Source organism: Mobula hypostoma, chromosome 6, assembly GCF_963921235.1.
Source record: "Mobula hypostoma chromosome 6, sMobHyp1.1, whole genome shotgun sequence".
NCBI classification, from domain to species: Eukaryota; Metazoa; Chordata; class Chondrichthyes; order Myliobatiformes; family Myliobatidae; genus Mobula; species Mobula hypostoma.
In genome coordinates this window covers 108,954,529-108,977,937 of record NC_086102.1, presented here as the reverse complement: position 1 = coordinate 108,977,937, position 23,409 = coordinate 108,954,529, and the positions used below count along the sequence as shown (strand labels likewise).

Sequence of the window (23,409 nt, the reverse complement as noted above, 5' to 3'; positions counted from 1 at the left end):
AAACCAGAGCACCCGGAGGAAACTCACAAGATCATGGGAGAATGTACTAAATCCGTACAGACCCCTTCCATATCCCTCCTCTTGTACCACTCCATTTCCCTCTCCTACCCTCCCCCCCTTTCATTTCCCAGCTTCCCTCCCCACTCCACCCCTCCATTTTCATTCTCTCCATTTCCCCGTTCGCATCCCTCCCCTCCATTTCCCTCCAGTTCCCTCCATTTCCCATCCCTCCCCTCCCTCTCTATTTCTTTCACATCCCCTCCCCTCCCCATTCCCCTCCCCTCACTCTCCATTTTCTACACCCCCTCTTCCATTTCCCTCCCCCTCCTTCCCTCCCATTCCCTCCATTCCCTATCTCTCCCCTCAATTTCCCTCCCCTCCCTCTCGATTTCTTTCACATCCCCTCCCCTCCCCTTCATTCCCCTCATCTCCCCTCCCCTCACTCTCCATCTTCCACACCTCCCCTCCATTTCCCCTTTCCTCCTTTATCCTACATTTCCCTCCACTCCCCTGCCCTCCATTTCCCCCTCCCCCTCTACTTCTACCCCTATTCTACACTCCAGTCTATTTCTCTCCCCGCCCCCACTCCTCTTCCCTTCAATTCACCTCTGCATACGTGAAAGGTGTGGATCTGGTGGATGGTCGTGGACATTTTATCTGGGGTTGTGGACTCTAAAACTAAGAATTCACAGAGACAAGATAAGAGGAGAAAGGTTTAAAAGGGACCTGAGGGGTAGCTTCTTTACAGGGTAGTGAGTGTCTGGAATGAGCTGCCAGAGGAAGTGGTCAAGGCAGGTACAGTTACAACATTTAAGAGGTATTTGGATAGGTATATGGAGGGGAGAGGTTTGGAGGGTTTTGACTGAATGCAGGCAACTGGGACTAGCAGGGAGGATGCTATAGTTGTAATGGATCACTTTGGCTTCTTTGTCCTCCATTCCTCTCCTCCAGTCCTCTTTCCCTCCCATACCCTCCCCTCCAAACGCTTTCCCCTCCCCTCCTGTTCCCTCATAACCCCTCCCTTCTCACCAGTTCCCTTCCCCTCAATTCCCTCTTACCCACTTCCCTCAATTCCCTTCTTACACCTCCTCCCCTTAATTCCCCTCTTACATCACCTCCCCTCATGTTCCCCTCACACCTCCTCCCCTGACTGCCTACCCCTGCAATGCGTACTTCGCCCCAGTCAGTGCTGCATTGGACCTTGGCCAATAAACCTCTTAACGCCTATTTCATTCAGCAAGCTGGGATCTGACCAAATTAGTTTAGTACATTATGCCATCCAGCATCCTCAAAACGCTCTGATAAATCTTTAAGTAAGCTGCAGTCTCACTGATGCAGAGACCTCTTCATCTTCTCCCCATCCTTATACCTCACACTCTCTCTTCGAGAGTGAGAAGATGGAGAGGAAACTCTCCTTTTACCTTCTAGAAGTTTCCTCAGTACAGTGCTTTGTTGTTCCCTCCTTTTCTCATGCCCTTTTCTCAAACATGCATCTATCACTCCCTGTAGCTCAGGTCTTCAATTCTGGCAGCATCCTTGTAAATTTTCTCTGTACTTTTTAAATCATATTGATATCTTTCCTGTAGGTAGGCGATCAAGACTGCACACAATACTCCAGTTAAGGCCTCACGAACATCTTCTACAACTCCAACATAACATCCCAACTCCTGTACTCAATACTTTGATTTAAGAAGACCTAAGTGCTAAAGGCTTTCTTTATGACCCATTCTACCTGTGATGCCACTTTAAAGAAATTATGGATGTATATTCCGAGATCCCTCTGTTCTACTGCACTCCTTCGTGTCCTACAGCTCTCTGTGCAAGTCCTACCCTGGTACGTCCTCCCAAAGTGCAAAACAACACACTTAAATTCCATCTGCCATTTTTCAGCCCATTTTTTCCAGCTGGTCCAGATCCTGCTGCAAGCTTTGATTGACTTCCTCGCTGTCAGCTATGCCCACAATCTTGGTATCATCTGCAAATTTTCTGATCCAGTTACCAGCAGCAATCTGCTGGAGGAAATGTCTGGGTCGAGCAGCATCTGTAGGGGAGAAAGGACTTGTCAACACCCTGCCTCAGTATTTCTACCTCTGAAAACTGCCTCTTACATCTTCCCTCACAGTGGTCCCACAAGTGGAGTGGGGAGAGATGCAGAGAGAATGGGGTGAGATAGGGAGGGGGCCAGGGTGATGGGGAGAGGCAGAGAGAAAGTGAGGGAGGAGAGGAATGGGCTTGGAGGCAGAGAGAAGTTATTGGAAGGTGGGAGGGTTCATGGACCATTCAGAAATCTGATGTCGGAGGGGACGAAGCTGCTCCTAAAATGCTGAGTGTGGTTCCTTTGTGGTAGCAATGAGAAGAGGGCATGTCCTGGATGGCGAAATTCTCCAGTGATGGATGCCACCTTCCCAAGGCATCACCTTTTGAAGATGCCCTTGGTGCTGGTTATGCCTGTGGTGGAGGGCGAAATAGGGAGAGTGAGGACAAATAGATCTGAGATTAGCGAGCCAGCGGGTTTTGGAAACTAACCCATTACTGTATTTCCTGGTCTTGGTCTAAGCCTTTGATCTTTTGAAAGGGATTAAATTGGGGAAAATCAGAGCCGGCGGGTCACCCAGTAAGTGGTAGAGGTGTCCACAACTTCCAGCTGTAATATAAGGTACCACAGATTTGCTTATCCAGTCAGCAACAAAGGATCTGCTGGAGGAAATCTGTGGGTCTCGTGAGATGTGTAGGGGGAAAAGGACCTGTTGAAGTTTTGGGTCGTCAGTACCTCTACCTCTGCAAGCTGTCTCCTCTAATTGTGACCCACAGGCAGAGGAGGGAGAGACGCAGAGAGAATGGGGTGCCAGGGTGCTGTACTCCTGTAGGCAACTAACTGAAGGCCTCGGTTTGTGTCCCAAACTTGATAAGGGGGTCCATTTTATTTATTTATTTAGAGATAAACAGTGCAGAATACAGTGCAGAATAGGCCCTTCTGGCCTTTCAAGCCGCCCTGCCAGCAACCCCAGCCTAATCAAGGGGCAATTTGCAATGGTCGTTTAACTGTCCAATGGGTACTCTGGGAGGATTCCCACAATTACTACACGGAAGCATCCTTAGAGTGAGTAGTCTAATGTAGAATGACATCCACTAGATATAGATATTATTCAGGAGAACAAGAGAGCTATATAAAATTATAAGGACATTGATAGAATTACTTTACCCTGGTAGGGGTGTCTAAGCAAAAAGGTTCAAAGGTTCAAAAGTACAATTTCATGTCAGAGAAATGCAAACATTATACATCCTGAAATGCTTTTGCTTCACAACCATCCTCTAAAGCAGAGGAGTGCCCCAAGGAATGAATGACTGTTAAATGTTAGAACCCCAAAGTACCCCACCCCCCGTGTGTAAGCAGCAGCGAGCAACAATCCTCCCCCCCCCCACCGGCAAAGGAAAGCATCCGCACCGTCACTGAGCACTTAGCGCGAGCAAAGCAGTAGCAATAGGGGGTGGGTGAGGGGAAAGGAGGGTCTTCAGATTTTGGAATGTTATCCTTGAGTAAAAACACAAAACACAATGCAGTGAAGTTCAGGAAGCTGGTGGATGTGTAGAGAGTACATTGGTGGGTTATTGTTTTTTCTTCTTGAGCCCATTGGGGTGGGATGTCGGCTGCCAACAGCAGTCCTCTATCCTGGGCCAGTCTTTCAAGTTTTCCCAGATGTAGACCATCTTCTTGGTGTACCTTTGCTCTGTTGGAGTTTCTGTAGCTCTGGGTTTTTACGGGTTGGAGTTGCTAGCCCCATGCCTAACAATCCTCCTCTCCCAGCCGGGCTTGGGACCGTCCATGGTGGAGTTGATTATTGTTTCATTCCACTGAAGTACCTTGTCCAATCTCAACCCTGGCTGTGAGGTAGAGTTTTCCGACAGCCCTAAACTGGCCCGGGGTGTCCAGGGACTGACGATTCACCTTGCAACTCTTAACAGGTTTGGTAAGGTTACACATGGAGTACCGTGTGCAGTTCAGGTCACCCCATTACATAAAGGATGTGGAGGCCTTGGAGAGGGTGCAGCAGAGGTTACTGCCTGGATTAGAGGGTACAGCTTTAAGGAGAGGTTGGGCAAACTTGGTTTCTTTTCTCTGGAATGGCAAAGGATGAGGGGATACCTGATAAAATTATCAGAGGCATAGATTTGGTAGATAGTCTTTTTGCCTGGGTAGACATGTCAAATACTAGACGTTTAATGTGAGGGTGGAACGCTTAAAGGAGGCACCTGGGGCAAGTTGTTAAAACAGAAGATGGTGGGTGCCTGGAACGGGCTGTAGGGCTGGTGGCAGGGGAAGAATCTCTTGTTCTCATAAGCACAAGAGATTCTGCAGATGCTGTCAATCTTGAGCAACACACACAAAATGCCGGAAGAACTCAGCAGGTCAGGCAGCATCTGTGGAAGGAAATAAATAGTCGATGTCTCAGGCCAAGGTCTTTCATCAGGACTGGAAAGGAAGGGGGCAGAAGCCAGAATGAAGAGGTGGGGTAGGGGAAGGTGATAGGTGAAACCAGGTGAGGGGGATGATGACTGGGTGGGGGGAGGGAGGATGAAATGAGAAGCTGGGAGTTAATGGGTGGAAAGAATCTGAATGGACCATGGGAGAAAGGGAAGGAGGGAAGTGATGGGCAGGTGAGGAGAAGGGAAGGGGTAAAAGAGGAGCCAGAGCGGGAATGGAAGAAGAGAAGGGAGAGGGGAAGAAGTACTGGAAGTTGGAGAAATTGATGTTCATGCCATCAGGTTGGAGGCTACCCTGACGGAATATGAGGTGTTGCTCCTCCAACCTGCAGTTGCTTCATCGTGGCATTAGAGGAGGCTATGGACTGAAATGTAGGAATGGGAATGGGACACACTGAGTTCCTCCATCCCAGGTAAAGCCCTCTCCACCACTGAGCACATCTGCAAGGAGCACTGCTACAAGAGAGCAGCATCCATCATCAAGGTCCCCTGAACATCTCGGCCATGCTCCCTTCTTACAGTTACAGCAGCCTTTGGTCCTATGCCTCCAGCTTCAGAAACAGTTATTACTGTACCCTACAAGCATCGGACTCCTGAACCGCCCTGAATGACTTCACTCACCACAACATTGAACTGATTCCACAATCTACAGACTCATGGTTAAGGACTCTACAACTCAATATTATTTCCTATTTATTTATTCATTGTTTTTATTTTTTTTTGCATTTGCAGTTTGTCTTATTTTACACATTGTTCATTTGTCAGTCTTTGTGTGTAGTTTTTCATTGATTCTATTGTATTTCTTTGTATCTTCTGTGAACGTCTGCCAGAAAACGACTGTCAGGTGATATATGGTGATATATACGTGCCTTGATAATAAATTTACTTTGTACTTTGAATTACTGAATTATTAATCAAAATTGCAAGTCTACAGGGACTGAGCAGAGAGTTGAGAAGAAGCTTCCAAAGAGCTGGCATAGACAGGATGGGCTGAGTGGCCATTTCCTGATGCTGTAAAGAATATGACTCAATGAAAGAGACACACAAAGCACTCTGGCATGTAAGGAGAAAATACCTTATTAATTATATACGAGGCCACTCTGGTTCCTGTTAATGTGGCAGGCCACACAAGACTGACGTATTTGCTCTAAGGTTTGGCCCGGACTTTCTCCAGCTGACTAGCAAACAGCACCGATCAATTTCTCCAGTTAACTCAGCAGCTGAGTCTGGGTGTGGACAAGATGCAGCAGTGCTCACATCCAGCCATGGTCCTGTGAAGGGCACTTTCCTCCGCGCCTCCCTCAATGGGGCACATACTCCACGGGTGAGTGCTGGTCTTACACCCACAGGTCTGTATGCATTATTTAACCATGGCTCGCTCTGGGTATAAGGTAAGATTAGCTTTATTTGTCACATGTGCTTTGAAACCTACAGTGAAATGCACCCTTTGCGTCAATGACCAACACACTCCGAGGATTGTGTTAGGGGCAGCCCATAACTGTTGCCAAGCTTCCGGCACCATCATAGCATGCTTACGTGGACTAATCTGTATGTCTTTGATATGTGGGAGGAAACCCACACGGTCATGGGGAGAGGGAACAAGCTCCTTACAGACGGTGGTGGGAATTGAACCTGATCTTTCAGTCGCTTGTGCTGTATGCTACATTTCATGTTGTGTGTGTATGTGTGTGTGAGGGAGAGAGAGAAATAGAGAGACAGAGAAGGAGACAGACTGACAGAGAGAAAGATCTCTCACATGTGCATGTATCACAATATGTGTATGCTTGTGCGTGTATCTGTGTATTCACAGCCCATGTTTCGCTTGCTGAACTATGCTTGACCTTCCTTCCCTCCCTCTCCCCCTCTCCCCCTCTCCCTCTCTTCCCCCCTCTCTCTCGCACACTCTCTCTCTCTCTCTATCTCTCTCTCTCTCCCTCTCTGCCCCCCTCTCTCTCTCCCTCTCTCTCTCTCTCTCTCTATCTCTCTCTCTATCTCTCTCTCTCTCTCTATCTCTCTCTCTCTCCCTCTCTGCCCCCCTCTCTCTCTCCCTCTCTCTCTCTCTCTCTATCTCTCTCTCTATCTCTCTCTCTCCCTCTCTCCCCCTCTCTCTCTCTCTCTCTCCCTCTCTCCCCCCCCCTCTCTCTCTCTCTCTCTCTCCACCAGTTGCCGTGTACTGCACAGTCTCATGAATATTTTAAGCAATGTCCTTGCACCCTGACAGGTCGGACTGAAGACTGATGAAGGGATATAATTAAGTGGATCAGGTTCAGCATGTGAGGGTTGGACAGGGGGAGTGGAAGGGGACTGTTGTTCAGGGACAGAACTGGGCTCATCACCTACTTCCCACACCCCGCACCCCGGCACCGACTTAAAGGGAAAGGCTTGAAGCAAGATAGTTTGTGTGGTGTGTGAGGGGTTAAATCAGCAGGCTGGAGACAAGCTCACAAACCGCTCGCTCGGGCTAATTAGTTCCTGCCTAGACACTCACAAAATGCTGGAGGAACTCAGCAGGTCAGGCAGCATCTATAGAGAGGGATAAACAGTCGACGTTTTGCACGAAAACCCTTGGCCAGGACTGAAAAGGGAGGGAAGACCTGATGGTAGTAAGAAGAGGGTATGTTGCAGGTGGGGAGGGTCTTTAACGATGGATGCCGCTAGCTTGAGGTACTCCTTCTTGAAGATAGTGGGGAGAGTTGTGCTCATGATGGAGCTGGCTGTCTATGACCCTCTTGCCATCCTATACAATAGAGCCTCCTTACCAGGCAGTCTTGATCTCGATGATACAGCTGTAGAAATCTGCTGGAAACTTCCCGAGATTTCCCAGCACTCCTTCCCCTCTGGTTAGGACGCTGTGAGGATGGGGGACATCGTTCCGGAGACGGTCTGCGTACCTGGAGCAGGCTTGATGGAATGCGTCACTGCCAGAGACACCCGTTCCTCAGGTGAGGCACAGTCAGTTCCCTGTGGAGAACCGAGAGACCCAATGAGCAACCAGGGTGAAGGGTCTGCATTTCTGTCGTGCCTTTCATCTAAAGAAGTGATTTCACTTGTGTATCATGGGAAACTCCACAAATCCCTTACACAGCAAGAGTCCACAGTGTCCATGTGACCTATTCCATTATTGTTAGTTGGAGGATGAATATTGGCCTCAGTACCGTCCTCCCACAGTATGCCCCTCCCACAATGTGACCCTCCCACGGTATGACCCTCCTTCAGTATTGCCCATCCCACAGTGTGACTCTCCATCAATGTAAACTAAAGAGATTTTTGTCCCCCACCCCCCTTCTCTGGAGCATGATTGAGCTGACAGGCTGGTGACAGAGTGAGAGAGACACACACACGTAGAGACAGAGAGACAGAAAAAGTAAGAAGGACACAGAGAGAATGTCAGAAAAAGAGAGAAAGAAAGAGATAAAGAGAAGGAGGGAGAGTAAGAGGGAGGGAGGGGAGAGAAAAAGAGCACACAGCCCATGATCTCACTGCGACTCAGCTGGAGATGCAGGTAGATCGGGTACTGGGGAATGAACAGGGCAGCAGCATATTGATATTGACATGGTGACAAGGTGCAGTATCTTTGCTGAGCCCCTTTTGCAGTGAATAGCTGGGGTTGTACAGAGTGGGTGAGCGTTATTTAGATGGCACGTGTGTGTAGCATTTAGCTAACAATATTACAGTGCCACAATCCAGGTTCGATTCTCATTACTGTCTGTAAGGAGTTTCTACGTTCTCCCTGTGACTGCGGGGGTTTCTTCCAGGTGCTCCGACTTCCTCGCACATCCCAAAGAAGTACAGGCTAGGGTTAGTGAGTTTTGGGCATACTGTGTTGGCATTGGAAGCACGGAGACACTTGTGGGCCGCCCCCAGCATATCCTCAGGCTGTGTTGGTCATTGACGCAAACAACAGATTTCTTTGTATTTTCAATGTGTCAATGTTCATTGACTTGCAGGAAAGATGTCAGTAAGACTGAATGAGTGCAGAGAAAATTTACAAGGATGTTGCCAGGATGTGAGGACCTGAGTTATAGGGAAAGGTTGCATAGTTTAGAACTTTATTCCCTGGAGCGCAGGAGAATGAGGAGAGATTTGACTGAAGTATACAAAATTTTCAGGGCTATAGATTGGGCAAATGCAAGCAAGTTTTTTTCCACTGAGGTTTGGGTGAGATCAGGACAAGAGGTCATGGGTTAAGGGGGAAGGGTGAAGTATTTAAAGAGAACATGAGGGGGAGCTTCTTCTCTTAGAGGATGTGGTGAGAGTGTGGAACAAGCTGCCAGTGGAAGTGGTGGTTGTGGATTTGATCGCAACATTTAAGAGGAGTTTGGATAGGTGCATCGATAGGAGGGGTATGGAGGGCTATGGTGTGGGTCAATGGAACTAGGAAAAATAACAGTTCAGTATGGAGTAGATGGGCCAAAAGGCCTGTTTCCATGTTGCAGCATTCTATGAATCTGTGACAAATAAAACTAAATGTTATCGTCTCTCTCAGTTAAACACCACCAGGTTAACTGCTCACTGGAGAAACTGTCTGCAGCCATAGAGACCTGGAGAAGTGCAGAGGACAGATGGTGGGGCCTTGGCCCTTGATCTCAGAGTGGGTGGTCTGAAGGAGAGGTGGGAGCAGCCCCCTAAGGCGGGGGGTCCAGGAGGTCCTGGAGCTGGGGGGGTGGGGACAGAGCAGGGAGAAGGAAGTGACAGGAGGGAGTTTTGACTGAGCTAGCAGAGGTTGATGGGTTGATGGGTCTGCTCGTTGGCTGGTGAGGGGTTGGTGATTCTAGGGGCTGCCTGCCAATGACCGGGCTGTGTCGGTTGTTTTAGGAACACCCTTGACCATTCCCAATCCCGCCTGTCCTTCCGGCTGCCCGCCTGCCTTGGAATCTGCACCGGTGCCAATGGCGTCTTCCTGGGCCAGCATGCGTGAGTACCTGACCACTGAGTCCAGCGTGGGGTGGGGGCGCGGAGCGGGTCGGCGACAAACTAATTCCTTCTAATACTCCTCCATTCCCCGCACATCTATGTGCTTACCTAACGGCTTCTTAAACGCCTTCATTGTACCTGTTTCCACCACCACCTGGCAGAACACTCCAGGCACCCACTACTCTTTGTGATTAAAGTATCTTGTCCTGCAATTCTCCGTTGAACTTATCAACTCTCACCTTAAATACATGCCCTTTAGTATTAGGCATTTCAACCCTGGGAAAAATATTCTGTCTACTCTATCTATGCCTATGGTAATCTTATAAAATACCTATTGGTCATTTCTCAGCCTCTGCCGCTCCAGAGAAAACAACCCCGGTAAGTCCAACCTCTCATGATAGCACATGCCCCGTAATCCAGGCAGCATCCCGGTAAACCTCTTATGTGCCCGCTCCTAAGCCACCCAGTGGTGTAGTGGCACCTGCACTGGACTTCAAGCTGAGGGGTCCTGGGTTCAAATCCGGTTGGCTTCTTGCACGCTTTCCATCAGACTGGGTTGAGCGACGAGCTAGCAACTTGGCCTCGTAAAAAAAACAAATTCTGAGGAAACAATAAGGTTGCCACCGAATGTGCCCAAGGCGTGGAGAGGAACAACATCAATCCTCTGCAAAGCTTCCACATCCTTCCTATAATGGGGTGACCAGGTGTGGTCAAACTATAGCTGCAATCTAACTTCCTTACTCTTGAAGTCACTATTTCGACAAATAAAGGCAAGCACGCTATATGCCTTCCTTACCATACCGCCAACCTACGCAGTTATGGACTTAGACCACAAAATCCCTCTGTACATCAACACTGTTAAAGTTCTTGCTATTAACTGTGTATTTCCTCCTTATATTTGACCTTCCGCAAAGCAATGTTGCATCTCTATACAACCCTGGTTAGACTACACTTGGAGTACTGTGTTCAGTCCTGCGTGCCTCATTATAGGAAGGATGTGGAAGCTTTAGAGAGGGTGCAGAGGAGATTTACCAGGGTGCTGCCTGGATTAGAGAGCATGTCTTATGGGGATAGGTCGAGTGAGCTAGGGCTTTTCTGGTTGGAGAGAAGAAGGATGAGAGGTGTCTTGATAGAGATGTGCAATATGATAAGATGCATAGATCAGGTGGATTGCCAGAGACTTTTTTCCAGGGCGGAAGTGGCAGGCGCTCGTACCCTTTCTCTCCTCCTCAGCTGCCCATCACCTCTTCTGGTGCTCCACCTCCCTTCTCTCACTGTCCCCTCTCCTTTCCTATCAGATTCCTTCTTGCTCAGCCCTTTACCTCTTCCACCTATCACCTCTCAGCTTCTCACTCCATCACCCTTTCCCCACCTTCTCCCTTTTAGCACTTGACAGCTTGTTCTCCTTCCCTTCCCCCACCATCTTATTCTGGCTTCTTCCCCCTTCCTTTCCAGTCCCGCCCGATTTTTCTCCATAGATCCTACTCCTCTTGCAGAGTTCCTCCAGCATTTTGTGCAGTATTCTATGTTCTATCTGCCATTTCTCTGACCATATCTGCAACCGAGCTGTCCTTCGGCAGCCTTCTACGCTATCCGCAATGACGCCACTCTCAGTCTCAGGCTTATTATCACTGACCTATGTCAGGAAATTCGTCGTTTCTTGGCGGCATTTCAGTGTGATACATTAAAATGACAATAAGAATATACGACGGTAATAATGAGAAGAGGGCATGCCCCGGATGGTGAGGGGCCTCAATGATGGATGCTGCCATCTTGAGACATCGGCTTTTGAAGATGTCCTCAATGCTGGGGAGGTTAGTGTCCATGCGGATGACACGAAGCTGGGTGGCAGTGTTAGCAGTGAGGAGGATGCTAAGAGGATGCAGGGTGACTTGGATAGGTTGGGTGAGTGGGCAAACTCATGGCAGATGCAATTTAATGTGGATAAATGTGAAGTTATCCACTTTGGTGGCAAAAATAGGAAAACAGATTATTATCTGAATGGTGGCCGATTAGGAAAAGGGGAGGTGCAACGAGACCTGGGTGTCATTATACACCAGTCATTGAAAGTGGGCATGCAGGTACAGCAGGCGGTGAAAAAGGCGAACGGTATGCTGGCATTTATAGCGAGAGGATTCGAGTACAGGAGCAGGGAGGTACTACTGCAGTTGTACAAGGCCTTGGTGAGACCACACCTGGAGTATTGTGTGCAGTTTTGGTCCCCTAATCTGAGGAAAGACATCTTTGCCATAGAGGGAGTACAAAGAAGGTTCACCAGATTGATTCCTGGGATGGCAGGTCTTTCATATGAAGAAAGACTGGATGAACTGGGCTTGTACTCGTTGGAATTTAGAAGATTGAGGGGGGATCTGATTGAAACGTATAAGATCCTAAAGGGATTGGACAGGCTAGATGCAGGAAGATTGTTCCCGATGTTGGGGAGGTCTAGAACGAGGGGTCACAGTTTGAGGATAGAGGGGAAGCCTTTTAGGACCGAGGTTAGGAAAAACTTCTTCACACAGAGAGTGGTGAATCTGTGGAATTCTCTGCCACAGCAAACTGTTGAGGCCAGTTCATTAGCTATGTTTAAAAGGAAGTTAGATATGGCCCTTGTGGCTACAGGGGTCAGGGGGTATGGAGGGAAGGCTGGGTTCTGAGTTGGATGATCAGCCATGATCATAATAAATGGCGGTGCAGGCTCGAAGGGCCGAATGGCCTACTCCTGCACCTATTTTCTATGTTTCTATGTTTCTATGATGGAGCTGGCTGAGTTTACAACTCTCTGCAGCTTTACCTGATCCTGTGCATTGGAGCTCTATACCAGACAGTGATACAACCAGTCAGAATGGTCCCCACAATACATTTGTAAGAACTTGCTACAGTCCTTAGTGACAGTCCAAACCTCCTCAAGCTCCAACGAAGCCCAACTGCTCATGTTCGCGCTTTGCAATTGCATCGATATGTTGAGCCCAGGACAGAGATAAACCTTCAGAGATGTTGACACCCAGAAACCTGGCACTGCTCTTCCTTTCCACACCTAACCCCTCGATGAGGACTGGTGCATGTTCCCTCAGCTTCCCCTCCCTGAAGTCCACAATCACCACCCTGGTCTTAGTGACCTTGAGGATGTGGTTGTTGCTGTTTAAGCTGTCTCGGGAGCTTGCCACCCCAGATATCGGACGGCAGGTTGCTGAGGGCTGTTCTAACCGTTGTGCCTGTGGGCAGGGCTGCCGGTCGACGAGGACCTCCGGGCAATGCTGGGTGGGGCGGTGATGAGGAAGGTGAAGTCCCGGAGCTGGAAGAGGCCGAGATACTTCAAACTGCAGGAGGACTGCATGAGTATCTGGTACCAGTCCAAGAAATCCGGCAACCCCCGCAACAGCTGTGAGTCCCTGCGGGCCCAGGGGTTAGTGGGGAGGGGAGGTGTGTGGGGAGAGGGGAGCAGAGGGAGTGGGGAGAGGATGGGGGAAGGGAGGGCGCAGAGACTGGGTGGAGAGGAAGAGGGCACACGAGAAGGTTGGTCAGGGAAGGGAGGGTGAGTGAGGTGAGGGGGAGTGGAAAAAGGGTTAAGAGAGAGGTAGAGAGAGGGGCTGAGAGAAAGGGCAGTTAGAGGGAGAAGAAGGAGAAGTGGGCACAGAGAAGGGTTGAGGAAGGGGTAGGTAGGAGGGAGGGAGGAGAGGGGTTAGGCAGAAAAGGGGGAGTAGATGGCAGAAGAGGAGACACAGCGAGGGCCAGAGAGTGAGGGGTGGAGGAGGTGCGAACAGTGAGAGAGGGAGGGAAGGGACGGCAGAGAAAAGCAGTGGGTGGGGGAAAGGGGATCACAGAGAGCTGAGGAAGTCAGAGGAGCACGGGGGAGATAGAGGGAGAGGGGAAATTATTCTGAGAGGAGTGAGGTAGAGAAGTGGGGATGAGGGAGGAGAGAAGGAAAGGGCAGTGGTGGGAGAGGGGGGAGATGGAGGGTGAAGGAGAGATGGGGAAAGAAGGAGTGACAGCAATGATGGAGAGCAGAGAAAGAGAGAGAAGGGGAGCAGGAATTGGAAGTGGGAGAAGGGAGAAGGTGAATAGAGGTTGGGAGGAGAGGAGATGGTGAGGATGCAGGAGAAATATATTGGGGTAGGGGAGAAGGGAGAGAATGATGAAATAGTGAGGGGAGGTTGGAGATGGAAATGTGAGGGAGAGAGTATGAGGGAAGGGAGGAGGCTAAGGGGAGGAAAGAGGGGACGTTTGGGAGACATGGGGTTGGGGATGGAGAGGAAAGGAGAGGAGGAAAGGATAGGGTAGTAAAGGAGAAAGAAATAGTTGAGAGATGAAATGAAAGAATGTGATGAAGAGAGATTATTAGAGAGAGAGAGAGAGAGAGAAACTTCTCCCCTTCCCTCCCTCCCCTTCACTCTTTTCCTCCCTCTCTAGACCTTTATCCCTCTCTCCCTTCACCTTCCCTTCTCCGTTCCTCCCCTGCACCTCCCGCCCCCGATCGGCCTTGTGTGGGCCATTGTAAGCTGTGTCCTGCCCGGGAAGCCCACAAGTAAGGACAGGCTGTTGGAAGTTCCGAATTGGGTCAGTGCTCCCCTCTTCTCTCCTCCTCCACAGTTTCCATCAGTGACATCGAGGCGGTGCGTGAGGGCCACCAGTCTGAGGTTCTGCAGAGCACCGCCGATGAGTTTGACCCCGAGCGCTGCTTCACCCTGGTGTTCCGCGGCCGCAGGGGGAACCTGGACCTGGTGGCTGATTCCCCGCGAGAGGCAGGACACTGGATCCAGGGTCTACGCAAGCTCATCGAGACTGTGAAAAACATGGACCGGAAAGAAAAGCTCGACCAATATCCTTCCCTACAGCTCATTCCACTGGGAATTTGGTTTTTGCAAATTTGCAGGAGGAATTGGGATGTCCCTCAGGTAGAAGCAATTGGAACTGTGTAGAGGGAGCTTCACTCTGTGTGTGACCCCTGGAATGTGTGACGGGACAGCTTAGAGAGAGTTTCATTGTGTGTCTGACCCCTGGAAAGTGTGATGGGACGGTGTAGAGGCAGCTTCGCTCTGTGTCTGACCCTGAGTGTGTGATGGAATGGTGCTGAGGGAGCTTCCTTCTGTTTCTCACACTGGGAGTGTGTGATGGGAAGGTATGGAGGGAGCTTAGACCATAAGATATAGGAGCAGAATTAGGCTATTTGTGCCCATTGAGTCTGCTCCGCCATTTCATCATGGCTGATCCAATTAACCTCTCAGCCCCAATCTCCTGCCTTCTCCCCATATCCCTTCATGCCCTGACCAATCAAGAATCTATCAAACTCTGCCTTAAATATACATAAAGACTTGGCCTCCACAGCTGACTGTGGCAAAGAATTCCACAGATTCACCACCCTCTGGCTAAAGAAATTCCTCCTCATCTCTGTTCTAAAAGGATGCCTCTCTATTCTGTCCTCTGGTCCTAAACTTTTCCACTATTAGAAATATCCTCTCCACGTCCACTCTATCAAGGCCTTTCACCATTCAATAGGTTTCAATGAGGTTGCCCCTTATTCTTCTGAATTCCAGTGAATACAGGCCCAGCGCCATCAAATGCTCTTCATATGACAAGCCCTTCAATCCTGGAACCATTTTTGTGAACCTCTTTTGAAATGAATGCTAACATTGCATTTGCCTTCCTCATCACAGATTCAACCTGCAACTTAACCTTCAGGGAATCGTGCACAAGGACTCCCAAGTTCCTTTGCGCCCCTGATTTTTGTATTTTCTCTCCATTTAGAAAATAGTCAACCCTTTCATTTCTTCCACCAAAGAGTATGACCATACACTTCCTGTCACTGAATTCCATCCGTCCATTCTCCTAATCTGTCAAAGTCCTTCAGTAGCCTCTCTACTTCCTCAGAAATACAATACCTGCCCCTACACCTATCTCATATCTTCTGAAAACTTTACAACAAAGCTATGAATTGCATCATCCAAATCACTGACATATAAAGTAAAAAGAATCAGTCCACAGACCCCTGTGGAACACCACTAGTCACAGGCAGCCAACCAGAATAGGCTCCCTTTATTTCCACTCTTTGCCTCCTGCCAATCAGCCAATGCTTTATCCATGCTAGAGTCTTTCCTGTAATACCACGGGCTCGTAGCTTCTGTGGCACCTTGTCAAAGGCCTTCTGTAAACCCAAGTGGGCAATCGAGGTCAGGTGACCAAGCATTTTGAAAAGCTCAAACAGATAAATAGAGGGATAGCTCAAGCGAAGCGGCCAGTGAGTGAGCGGGCCAGTGAAGGAGTGGAGCTTGGAGTCTTTGACTCGAGAGGCTTTGACGAGAAGAGGCGGAGGACAAGCTAGCTCGCAGTTAGTTTTTACAGTGTCTCCTGAGACGGTGATGTGCCTCTCGTGTGAGATGTGGCAGTCTTGGGGGAACGCCCCTCTCCCGCAGAGTCACATCTGCCAGAAGTGCATACGGCTGGCCGATCTGGAAGACCGTGTAAGGAATCTGGAGCAGCAGCTGGATGACCTTCGACTCACAAGGGAGAATGAGGCAGTCATAGATGAGAGCTACAGAGAGGTAGTCACACCTAGGCTGTCGGAAGCAGGTCGTTGGGTGACAGTCAGAGGGGGGAAAGCGAAGGTGAGCAGACAGGTAGTGCAGAGCACCCCTGTAGCCATTCCCCTGAATAATAAGTTTACTGTCCTGGATACTGATGGCGGGGACGACCGACCAGGTGTGAGCCACGGTGGCAGGGCCTCCGGCACTGAGTCTGACCCGGTGGTGCAGAAGGGTGGGACGGAGAAGAGGAGAGCTGTCGTCATTGGAGACTCTATAGTCAGGGGAGCAGACAGGAGATTTTGTGGACGTGAGAAGGACACCCGCATGGTTTGTTGCCTCCGGGGTGCCAGGGTCTGGGATGTCTCTGACCGGGTGCACGACATCCTGGTACGAGAGGGAAAGCAACCAGAAGTCGTGATACATGTAGGGACCAATGACATAGGCAGGAAGAGGGATGAGGTCCTGAAATGTGAGTTTTGGGAACTAGGCAGAAGGCTGAAGAACAGAACCTCAAGGATGGCATTCTCAGGGTTGCTGCCAGTGCTACGTGACAGTGATGGTAAGAATTGGAGGAGATGGCAGTTGAATACGTGGCTGAGGAGTTGGTGCAGGGTTTTAGATTTTTGGATCATTGGGATCTCTTCTGGGGAAGGTGGGACCTGTACAGATTGGATGTGTTGCACCTGAACCCGAGGGGGAGCAATATCCTTGCAGGTAGGTTTGCTAGCATGGTTCGGGAGGGTTTAAACTAATTTGCAAGGGGGATGGGACCCGGAGCGATAGAGCAGTGAAAGAAGTGCATGGAGTAAAGACAGATCTAACATATAGAGAGGATTTGAGGAAAGAGAAGCAGAATAAATGGTGTAAAGACAGTAAGGTAGAAGGGCTGAAATGTGTGTACCTCAATGCAAGAAGCATCAGAAACAAAGGTGATGAACTGAGAGCTTGGATACATACATGGAATTATGATGTAGTGAGCATTACAGAGACTTGGCTGGCACCAGGGCAGGAATGGATTCTCAATATTCCTGGATTTCAGTGCTTTAAAAGGGATAGAGAGGGTGGAAAAAGGGGAGGACGGGTGGCATTACTGGTCAGGGATACTATTACAGCTACAGAAAGGGTGGGTAATGTAGCAGGATCCTCTTTTGAGTCAGTATGGGTGGAAGTCAGGAACAGGAAGGGAGCAGTTACTCTACTGGGGGTATTCTATAGGCCCCCTGGTAGCAGCAGAGATACAGAGGAGCAGATTGGGAGGCAGATTTTGGAAAGGTGCAAAAATAACAGGGTTGTTATCATGGGTGACTTTAACTTCTCTAATATTGATTGGCACCTGATTAGTTCCAAGGGTTTAGATGGGGCAGAGTTTGTTAAGTGTGTCCAGGACGGATTCCTGTCACAGTATGTGGTCAGGCTGACCAAGGGGAATGCCATACTGGATCTAGTACGAGGTAATGAACCGGGTCAGGTCACAGATCTCTCAGTGGGTGAGCATCTGGGGGACAGTAACCACTGCTCCCTGGCCTTTAGCATTATCATGGAAAAGGATAGAATCAAAGAGGACAGGAAAATTTTTAATTGGGGAAGGGCAAATTATGGGGCTATAAGGCTAGAACTTGCGGGTGTGAATTGGGATGATGTTTTTGCAGGGAAATATACTATGGGACATGTGGTCGATGTTTAGAGATCTCTTGCAGGATGTTAGGGATAAATTTGTCCTGGTGAGGAAGATAAAGAATGGTAGGGTGAGGGAACCATGGGTGACAAGTGAGTGGAAAATCTAGTCAGGAGGAAGAAGGCAGTATACATGAGGTTTAGGAAGCAAGGATCAGATGGATCTATTGAGGAATATAGGGAAGCAAGAAAGGAGCTTAAGAAGGGGCTGAGAAGAGCAAGAAGGGGACATGAGAAGGCCTTGGTGAGTAGGGTAAAGGAAAACCCCAAGGCATTCTTCAATTATGTGAAGAAAAAAAGGATGACAGGAGTGAAGGTAGGACCGATTAGAGATAAAGGTGGGAAGATGTGCCTGGAGGCTGTGGAAGTGAGCGAGGTCCTCAATGAATACTTCTCTTCGGTATTCACCAATGACAGGGAACTTGATGATGGTGAGGACAATATGAGTGAGGGTGATGTTCTGGAGCATGATGATATAAGGGAGAGGAGGTGTTGGAGTTGTTAAAATACATTAGGACAGGTAAGTCCCCGGGGCCTGACAGAATATTCCCCAGGCTGCTCCATGAGGTGAGGGAAGAGATTGCTGAGCCTCTGGCTAGGATCTTTATGTCCTCGTTGTCCACAGGAATGGTACCGGAGGATTGAAGGGAGGCGAATGTTGTCCCCTTGTTCAAAAAAGGTAGTAGGGATAGTCCGGGTAATTATAGACCAGTGAGCCTTACGTCTGTGGTGGGAAAGCTGTTGGAAAAGATTCTTAGAGATAGGGTCTATGGGCATTTAGAGAATCATGGTCTGATCAGGGACAGTCAGCATGGCTTTGTGAAGGGCAGATCGTGTCTAACAAGCCTGATAGAGTTCTTTGAGGAGGTGACCAGGCATATAGATGAGGGTAGTGCAGTGGATGTGATCTATATGGATTTTAGTTAGGCATTTGACAAGGTTCCACACGATAGGCTTATTCAGAAAGTCAGAAGGCATGGGATCCAGGGAAGTTTGGCCAGGTGGATTCAGAATTGGCTTGCCTGCAGAAGGCAGAGGGTGGTGGTGGAGGGAATACATTCAGATTGGAGGATTGTGACTAGTGGTGTCCCACAAGGATCTGTTCCGGGACCTCTACTTTTCGTAATTTTCATTAATGACCTGGATGTGGGGGTAGAAGGGTGGGTTGGCAAGTTTGCAGATGACACAAAGGTTGGTGGTATTGTAGATAGTGTAGAGGATTGTCAAAGATTGCAGAGAGACATTGATAGGATGCAGAAGTGGGCTGAGAAGTGGCAGATGGAGTTCAACCTGGAGAAGTGTGAGATAGTACACTTTGGAAGGACAAACTCCAAGGCAGAGTACAAAGTAAATGGCAGGATACTTGGTAATGTGGAAGAGCAGAGGGATCTGGGGGTACATGTCCACAGATCCCTGAAAATTGCCTCACAGATGGATAGGGTAGATAAGAAAGCTTATAGGGTGTTAGCTTTCATAAGTCGAGGGACAGAGTTTAAGAGTCGCGATGTAATGATGCAGCTCTATAAAACTCTGGTTAGGCCACACTTGGAGTACTGTGTCCAGTTCTGGTTGCCTCACTATAGGAAGGATGTGGAAGCATTGGAAAGGGTACAGAGGAGATTTACCAGGATGCTGCCTGGTTTAGAAAGTATGCATTATGATCAGAGATTAAGGGAGCTAGGGCTTTACTCTTTGGAGAGAAGGAGGATGAGAGGAGACATGATAGAGGTGTACAAGATAATAAGAGGAATAGATAGAGTGGATAGCCAGCGCCTCTTCCCAAGGGCACCACTGCTCAATACAAGAGGACATGACTTTAAGGTAAGGGGTGGAAAGTTTAAGGGGGATATTAGAGGAAGGTTTTTTACTCAGAGAGTGGTTGGTGCGTGGAATACATTTCCTGAGTCAGTGGTGGAGGCAGATACACTAGTGAAGTTCAAGAGACTACTAGACAGGTATATAGAGGAATTTAAGGTGGGGGCTTATATGGGAGGCAGTGTTTGAGGGTCGGCACAACATTGTGGGCCAAAGGGCCTGTACTGTGCTGTACTATTCTATGTTCTATGTGCAGAACATCAACTGATTCTCCTTTGTCTATCCCGTCTGTTATTTCTTCAAAGAATTCCAACAGATTTGTCAGGCAAGATTTTCCCTTGAGGAAGCCATGCTGACTACAGCCTATTTTATCGTGTGTCTCCAAGTACCCCGAGACCTCATCCTTAATAATCAACTCCAACATCTTCCAATCCATTGAGGTCAGACTAACTCATCTATAGTTTCCTTTCTTCTGCCCTTTTCCCTTCTTGAAGAGTGGAGTGCAAATTTAAAATCTGCAATTTTCCAGTCTTCCAGAACCATTCCAGAATCTAGTTATTCTTGAAAGATTATTACTAATGTCTCCACGATCTCTTCAGCTACCTCTTTCAGAATGCTGGGGCGTACACCATCTGGTCTGGGTTACTTATCTACCTTCAGACCTTTCAGTTTCCCAAGTACCTTCCCTTTAGTTATGGTAACTTCACGCACTTCATCACCCCTGAATCATGGAAATTCCACCATACTGCTATAGCAAATGCAGAACTCAAACTGTTAAATCTAGATACACAGAGTATAAGAAATAATGTAGATGATCTTGTTGCACTATTACAGATTGTCAGGCACGATGTCGCGGAACTGTGGCTGAAGGATGAATGCAGCTGGGAGCTGAATGTCCAAGGCCACACGCTGCACCGGAAGGACAGGAAGGGCGGCAGAGGGGGCAGCGTGAGCAAAGTTCACTCTGTCCTGACCTCAGGCGTGTGTGATAGGACGGTATAGAGAGAACTTCACTCTGTGCTTGACTGTATGAGTTTGGATGGGATGGTGAAGAGAGAGCTTCATTCTGTCTGACCCCAGGAGTGTGTGTGTGATGGAAAGGTGTAGAGGGAGCTTCACTCCGCCCTGACCCTGGCAGTGTGTGATGGGATGGTGTGGAGGGAAGTTCACACTGTGTCTGACCCTGGGTGTGTGTGATGGGACAGTGTAAAGGGAGCTTCACTCCGCCCTGACCCTGGAAGTGTGTGATGGGATGGTGTGGAGGGAAGTTCACACTGTGTCTGACCCTGGGTGTGTGTGATGGGACAGTGTAGAGGGAGCTTCACTCCGCCCTGACCCTGGAAGTGTGTGATGGGATGGTGTGGAGGGAGGTTCACACTGTGTCTGACCCTGGGTGTGTGTGATGGGACAGTGTAGAGGGAGCTTCACTCCGCCCTGACCCTGGAAGTGTGTGATGGGATGGTGTGGAGGGAGGTTCACTCTGTGTCTGACCCTGGGAGTGTGTGATGGGACAGTGTAGAGGGAGCTTCACTCTGTGTCTGACCCCAGGAGTGTGTGATGGGATGGTGTGGAGGGAGATTCACTCTGTGTCTGACCCTGGGAGTGTGTGATGGGACAGTGTAGAGGGAGCTTCACTCTGTGTCTGACCCCAGGAGTGTGTGATGGGACAGTGAAGAGGGAGCTTCACTCTGTGTCTGACCCTGGGAGTGTGTGATGGGACAGTGTAGAGGGAGCTTCACTCTGTGTCTGACCCTGGGAGTGTGTGATGGGACGGTGTAGAGGGAGCTTTGCTCTGTGTCTGACCCCGGGAGTGTGTGATGGGACGGTGTAGAGGGAGCTTTGCTCTGTGTCTGACCCCGGGAGTGTGTGATGGGATGGTGTAGAGGGAGCTTCACTCTGTGTCTGACACTGGGAGTGTGTGATGGGACGGTGTAGAGGGAGCTTCACTCTGTGTCTGACCCTGGGAGTGTGTGATGGGATGGTGTAGAGGGAGCTTTGCTCTGTGTCTGACCCTGGGAGTGTGTGATGGGACAGTGTAGAGGGAGCTTCACTCTGTGTCTGACCCTGGGAGTGTGTGATGGGATGGTGTAGAGGGAGCTTCACTCTGTGTCTGACCCTGGGAGTGTGTGATGGGACAGTGTAGAGGGAGGTTCACTCTGTGTCTGACCCTGGGAGTGTGTGATGGGACGGTGTAGAGGGAGCTTCACTCTATGTCTGACCCTGGGAGTGTGTGATGGGACAGTATAGAGGGAGCTTCACTCTGTGTCTGACCCTGGGAGTGTGTGATGGGACGGTGTAGAGGGAGCTTCACTCTGTGTCTGACCCTGGGAGTGTGTCATGGGAGTGTAGAGGGAGCTTCACTCTGTGTCTGACCCTGGGAGTGTGTGATGGGATGGTGCAGAGGGAGCTTCACTCTGTGTCTGACCCCGGGAGTGTGTGATGGGATGGTGTAGAGGGAGCTTCACTCTGTGTCTGACCCTGGGAGCGTGTGATGGGATGGTGTAGAGGGAGCTTCACTCTGTGTCTGACCCTGGGAATGTGTGATGGGACGGTGCAGAGGGAGCTTCACTCTGTGTCTGACCCTGGGAGTGTGTGATGGGACGGTGTAGAGGGAGCTTCACTCTGTGTCTGACCCTGGGAGCGTGTGATGGGACGGTGTAGAGGGAGCTTCACTCTGTGTCTGACCCTGGGAATGTGTGATGGGACAGTGCAGAGGGAGCTTCATTCTGTGTCTGACCCTGGGAGTGTATGATGGGACAGTGTAGAGGGAGGTTCACTCTGTGTCTGACCCCGGGAGTGTGTGATGGGACGGTGTAGAGGGAGCTTCACTCTGTGTCTGACCCTGGGAGTGTGTCATGGGATGGTGTAGAGGGAGCTTCACTCTGTGTCTGACCCCGGGAGTGTGTGATGGGACGGTGTAGAGGGAGCTTCACTCTGTGTCTGACCCCGGGAGTGTGTGATGGGACGGTGTAGAGGGAGCTTCACTCTGTGTCTGACCCTGGGAGTGTGTCATGGGATGGTGTAGAGGGAGCTTCACTCTGTGTCTGACCCCGGGAGTGTGTGATGGGACAGTGTAGAGGGAGCTTCACTCTGTGTCTGACCCTGGGAGTGTGTGATGGGACAGTGCAGAGGGAGCTTCACTCTGTGTCTGACCCTGGGAGTGTGTGATGGGACGGTGTAGAGGGAGCTTCACTCTGTGTCTGACCCTGGGAGTGTGTCATGGGATGGTGTAGAGGGAGCTTCACTCTGTGTCTGACCCCGGGAGTGTGTGATGGGACGGTGTAGAGGGAGCTTCACTCTGTGTCTGACCCTGGGAGTGTGTGATGGGACGGTGTAGAGGGAGCTTTGCTCTGTGTCTGACCCTGGGAGTGTGTGATGGGACGGTGTAGAGGGAGCTTCACTCTGTGTCTGACCCTGGGAGTGTGTGATGGGATGGTGTAGAGGGAGCTTCACTCTGTGTCTGACCCTGGGAGTGTGTGATGGGACAGTGTAGAGGGAGCTTCACTCTGTGTCTGACCCCGGGAGTGTGTGATGGGATGGTGTAGAGGGAGCTTCACTGTGTGTCTGACCCTGGGAGTGTGTGATGGGATGGTGTAGAGGGAGCTTCACTCTGTGTCTGACCCTGGGAATGTGTGATGGGACAGTGTAGAGGGAGCTTCACTGTGTGTCTGACCCCGGGAGTGTGTGATGGGATGGTGTAGAGGGAGCTTTGCTCTGTGTCTGACCCTGGGAGTGTGTGATGGGACAGTGTAGAGGGAGGTTCACTCTGTGTCTGACCCCGGGAGTGTGTGATGGGACACTGTAGAGGGAGATTCACTCTGTGTCTGACCCCGGGAGTGTTTGATGGGACGGTGTAGAGGGAGCTTCACTCTGTGTCTGACCCTGGGAGTGTGTGATGGGACAGTGTAGAGGGAGCTTCACTCTGTGTCTGACCCTGGGAGTGTGTGATGGGATGGTGTAGAGGGAGCTTTGCTCTGTGTCTGACCCTGGGAGTGTGTGATGG

At 49.8% G+C, this 23,409-nt stretch overlaps 1 protein-coding gene across 1 annotated transcript in view; it reads left to right on the top strand.

The window, feature by feature from the left end:
• Positions 1 to 5,786: 5,786 nt before the first annotated feature.
• The window catches only part of plcd4b (phospholipase C, delta 4b), a 74,589-nt gene continuing 56,966 nt past the window's right edge, over positions 5,787 to 23,409 (top strand). The window contains exons 1-4 of the mRNA XM_063049972.1: positions 5,787 to 5,800; positions 9,332 to 9,396; positions 12,622 to 12,780; positions 13,987 to 14,215. Of these exons, the coding sequence (XP_062906042.1) occupies positions 5,787 to 5,800; positions 9,332 to 9,396; positions 12,622 to 12,780; positions 13,987 to 14,215 (467 nt within the window). The remainder of the gene's footprint in view (positions 5,801 to 9,331; positions 9,397 to 12,621; positions 12,781 to 13,986; positions 14,216 to 23,409) is intronic.